Genomic DNA, 4,390 nt, shown 5'->3' on the forward strand with positions numbered 1-4,390 from the left:
TAGAAGCCCATTCACCCTCACATGGTGTCAAAAAGGGCTTTACCTTGGCTGAGACATCAATACAACCCCCAGACCTGCTTTTGGGTAGCTCTAGTCTTGCCCTGCTTCAGACCCCAGAACCACCTCACACTGCAGACCCCATTAGCCAGTTTTAGGGCATTCAAATTCTTTATTTTCTGCCTGGACGTGCTGCCTACGTGGCTTTCTGCCCACATGGCTGCCTGTGCCCATGTGCCACCCTGTGTCACTCTGTGACATGTCCAACTGCTTCCTGGGAGGGACAATTAATTCATCTGAAGTGTCCAGAGAGAGCTGTGGGACCCTGCTGGGCTCTGCACACCCCCAGACCTGAGCTGCCATCCGTGGCCCAGGCTCTCTTCACCAGGGACTCATCCTGCCCAGCACCCAATTGCCCAAAGTGGCAAGTGCTGCTGCTCCCAAGGGTCCTGCAGCTCCCTGAGTCCTGGAACTCCCTGCCCAGTGTGGGCTGTGATACTCCCAGCATGGTGTAAAAACTCTGAAGAAGAAGAAAAAAGTAATAAAATGAAGTGTTTCACCTGCCTGGACCTTCTCCATGCCTGAGGACAAGGATGGCATGAACTTTTCCAGCACGTTTGGGGGGAATTTCCCAGCCAGCTGCAGAAAGGTGCTGCTTGTCCTGGAAACGTCACTGGGATGTGGATGTCCCATCCCTGGAAGTGCTCAAGATCACCTTGGACAGGGCTTGGAGCAACCTGGTCTAGTGGAAGGTGTCCCTGCCCATGGTTTAGGGGCTTGGAACCAGATGAACCCAAACCGTTCCAGGATTCCAGGATGTTACATCCAGGCTCTGTGTAACAGGCAGTGGGATGCCCTGGATTTTGGGATCTGTGGTGGGATAAAGGCAGGGGAGTGTTTGGGAGCCCAGGCAGCCCCATCGCCACAGGCTGTGACCCAGGAGTGTGTGTGCAGCCCACATCCATGCCGGGGTGTGCTGGGAGAGGAGAGGCTGGAGCTGGAGCCACCAGAGGGAGCAGAAACTCCTTCAGTCTGGGAGCGAGCGGGGAGAGGAGCTCCCACCCACCCGGGCTGGGGCACTGCGGGTGCTCTGCTTTCCCGGGGGGATTTTTCCCGGCCCTCAGGTTAAACACGAGCAGCAGCTCGTTGGATCAGGGCTTTCACCTCCTCCCTGCAAGTGCTTCTTCTGCAAAGTGCCCTCACAGCTCAGCGAGAGAAACACCAGGTGCTGAACAAGGAGGGAAACGCAACAAGTAAACCCCAAACCGAACAGTTTTGTGCCCTTAAAGTCACAGCACAGAGCAGGGGCACAGGTCCCTGCCCAAAAGGAAGATCAGCTGGCACTGCCCCTACAAACTCCCCCCACCCTTGGTCAGTGCAGGCTCCTGCCTTTGGCTGCAATTCCTCCATCCTCATTTTCGGTTTGTTACAATCCCCTCGGGGGCTGGGCAGAGGAAACGAGCCAAGATGGACATGGATAAACCGGGACAAGGTGCTCAGGCTCTGGTTTGGGGGTGATCTGCTGCTCTGTGCCATCCACACACGATTCCAGGCACACACCAAAGGGCAGAGCTGGGGAGCAGGGACACGGCACAGCCCTGGGAGGAGCAGGGTCAGGGCTGAGCCAGACACGGGTGGGCACCCTGACCTGGGGGGTCAGTTTGGGAGCTTGTGCAGACACAGAGAGGGCAGCGATGATGAAGCTTTCCCTGGGATTTTCCTGGTGGGGCTGAGGGGCCTGTGATGCTCCAGCCCTGGATGCTGCTGTGGGACAGGGCAGAGATCAGGGGTAGCGCTGCAGAGCTGCCCTTCCAAGGGCCAAAGGAGCAGGAGGGGGGAGAAGAGAGAGACCAGTGTGCTCTGAGGAGGAAACCCCCGGCCAGAGGAACGGGGCTGGATCCAGCTCCTCCGGAGGCACAGGACAGGCATCGCCGAGCAGAGCTGGGGGTGGACCGGCTGCGTTGGGCTGCTCGGAGAACGAGTGGGTGGCACAGAGCAGCAAACAGGGATCAGCGGCGGCAGCGCTGACCGGAGACTCACAGGAGCCTTCGGGGGAGGGGACAGGGACCGGCCAGGAGGAACAGCCACCGTGCAGGATGCTTTTGGGAGCAGGTGGGGGGGGTTGGAGGCAGGGATGAGTTAGGTGCTGCTCCACAGGGCCTCAGGGGTCAGCCCCCACCCGGGGGTGGCACTGGGCTGGGTGTGGGCACCCGTGGCAGGGCAGAGAAGGGGTGCCCAGCCTGGGGAAGGGGTGGGCAGCAGGGCGAGCGTGGAGGGGGAGGAAGGCGGTCGTGGGGGGAGGCTGGAAGGGGGTGGAGTTGCTGGTTTTGCTTCGAACACGGTGAGGACTTCAGCGTGGAACTTGCATTTGTGGAGCTCCCAGCCGGCAGGCACCAGCTCTCCCTCCCGTGGGGGAGCCCCGGCAGAGGGTGGCACTGCTTTAGGGGGGCAGCTCGGGGCAATGGCCAGGGCAGGGGGCATGGGGTGATCTCTGGCTCCATCCTCTCCCCCGAGCCCCCTTCACCTCTTCTCTCTCTCTCTCCTTTTGCTGGTTTGGGAGCTCGTGCCAACACCGTGCCAGGAGGGATCTGGGAGCCAGCCATCCCTTGGCTGCATCCCTGGCTTCCCACCTGCTCCCAGCCTCGGGGAAGTTTCCCTCTCCATCCCAGGTGCTGAGAGGAGAAAGGCAGGAGGTGCCCCAGAGCCCGCGAGGGGTGGGCAGGGGGACAGCCCAGCTTCCCTTCCGCCGCTCCTGAAGATTTTGGGATCGCTCAACAGACCATGAATGGATCCTTTTTCAACCAGACTCCCTCCTGGGAGCAGGGAGCTGACCCCAACAGGACCCAGGGCTTGGGGGTGCTCATGGCCTGCTGCAACGGGACCAGCGCCGTGCTGGCCACCGACGGCTCCTCGGCGCTGGCCCCCGACGAGAGGAGCCTCTTCATCACCAGGGTGGTGCAGATCGCCGTGCTCTGCGTCCTCTCCTTGACTGTCATGTTTGGCATCTTCTTTTTGGGCTGCAACTTGCTCATCAAGTCCGAGAGCATGATTAACTTCCTGGTGAAGGACCGAAGACCTTCCAAGGACGTGGGCGCTGCCATCATGGGACTTTACTGAGGCTCCTGTAGGCAAGTGAACTGTCTGGACCCGGTGCTGAGATGCACATTCCCTGTGTTTGGGGCAGCTGGGGGGGAGTGGGAAGGGAGGGAGGGGTCTTTTAATCTGTCTGTGTCCACGGGAAAGCAAACCTGTGCTTCCCAACCAACAAACTGTCAGTGTGAAGGGGGAGATGTCCCCGGAGCTGGGTGAAGCACAGTGAGTGCCCAGCATCGTGTTGCATGCAGAAATGGCTTAAGTTTTGCATGAAACTTGCAGAAACAGTGATAATGTGCAGATCTGGACTCTTTCCTGCTGTTTCCTTGGATACTGCTACCTGGGCTTGAGGGCTCAATTAAAACAAAATAAAAAAAAAAAAGGCAAATAACTCGTTACAAAAAGAAAACAAAAGAACAAACTAAAGGGAAAGCAAAATGCAGGGCATAGACTTTGTCTTTGGTAGGGGCAGGGAAGTGCCCTGTGGGTTGTACAACCAAGTCTGCATGCTCCCAAATGTGTCAGTCCATGTGTCAGTGTTCTGGACCTTGAGCATGCACCTTCTGCTAGTTTTGTAACAGGGAAAGCATGTTCTTCCTTATTTTTCTGAGCTATCCTATTAAATAAACTGGTACTTTCTTCTTTCACATTCTGCTGAAGGAAGAGAAGGACCCAGATAAACACCAACCCCACTCCACCCCCAAATCAAAAGCATGCTTGTTTTTGTACACACCAGCCTTTTTTCCCAAGTGCTTTATTGTTACAGTCCTTGAGGTTTTTGTAGTTTTTTGCAAACTGGTGAACATTCAGGAAAAAACCAACCTGTTTCAAAAGAATTTTGTGGTGTCTTTATTCTTTGTGTGTGTGGAGTTCAGGAATTTCAATCCTACTTCCAGATATAACCATCTCACCTTCCAAGTGAACTGTAATCAGAGGTATTTCTTTAAAGCAGAAACCACCACCATCATTTTTCCCAGGCAAGTATCAGTTATCACCAGCAAATAAATTCATCAGGAACTACATATTCCAGGCTCATATGAAAAACCTGCAGAGTGCTGAAGCAAAGACTCATAAAGATGCTTCGAGTGCCTCTTGCGAAGCAAGATTTCAGCCTTTGAGTTAAAACCTCCAGCTCCTCTGATCCTGATGAGCTGTCAAAACTGAATTATGTGAGAGGAGGAGGACTCCTGACCTTTGTTCTGTGATGGAATTACAGCTCTGGCTGTGGGTGTGAGATGGAAATAATTTGTGTTTTGTTGCGCCAACAATATTCCTGCTGGGTCCACTTCTGTAGTGGGAA

General features: G+C 55.6%; 1 protein-coding gene across 1 annotated transcript; it reads left to right on the plus strand.

Annotated features, from left to right (window-relative positions):
• The first annotated feature begins 1,967 nt into the window (after nt 1-1,967).
• Nucleotides 1,968-3,926, plus strand: RPRML (reprimo like). The gene is made up of 2 exons (XM_032711262.1): nt 1,968-2,109; nt 2,667-3,926. Exon 2 carries the CDS (start codon nt 2,779-2,781, stop codon nt 3,112-3,114), a length of 336 nt encoding a protein of 111 aa, XP_032567153.1. The 5' UTR covers nt 1,968-2,109; nt 2,667-2,778; the 3' UTR covers nt 3,115-3,926.
• Nucleotides 3,927-4,390: the final 464 nt, after the last annotated feature.

Source organism: Chiroxiphia lanceolata, chromosome 26, assembly GCF_009829145.1.
Source record: "Chiroxiphia lanceolata isolate bChiLan1 chromosome 26, bChiLan1.pri, whole genome shotgun sequence".
Lineage (NCBI taxonomy): Eukaryota > Metazoa > Chordata > Aves > Passeriformes > Pipridae > Chiroxiphia > Chiroxiphia lanceolata.

Bases quoted from the DNA above. Each gene is read 5' to 3' on its own strand.
- RPRML (XM_032711262.1), top strand. From the start codon at position 2,779: ATGAATGGATCCTTTTTCAACCAGACTCCCTCCTGGGAGCAGGGAGCT.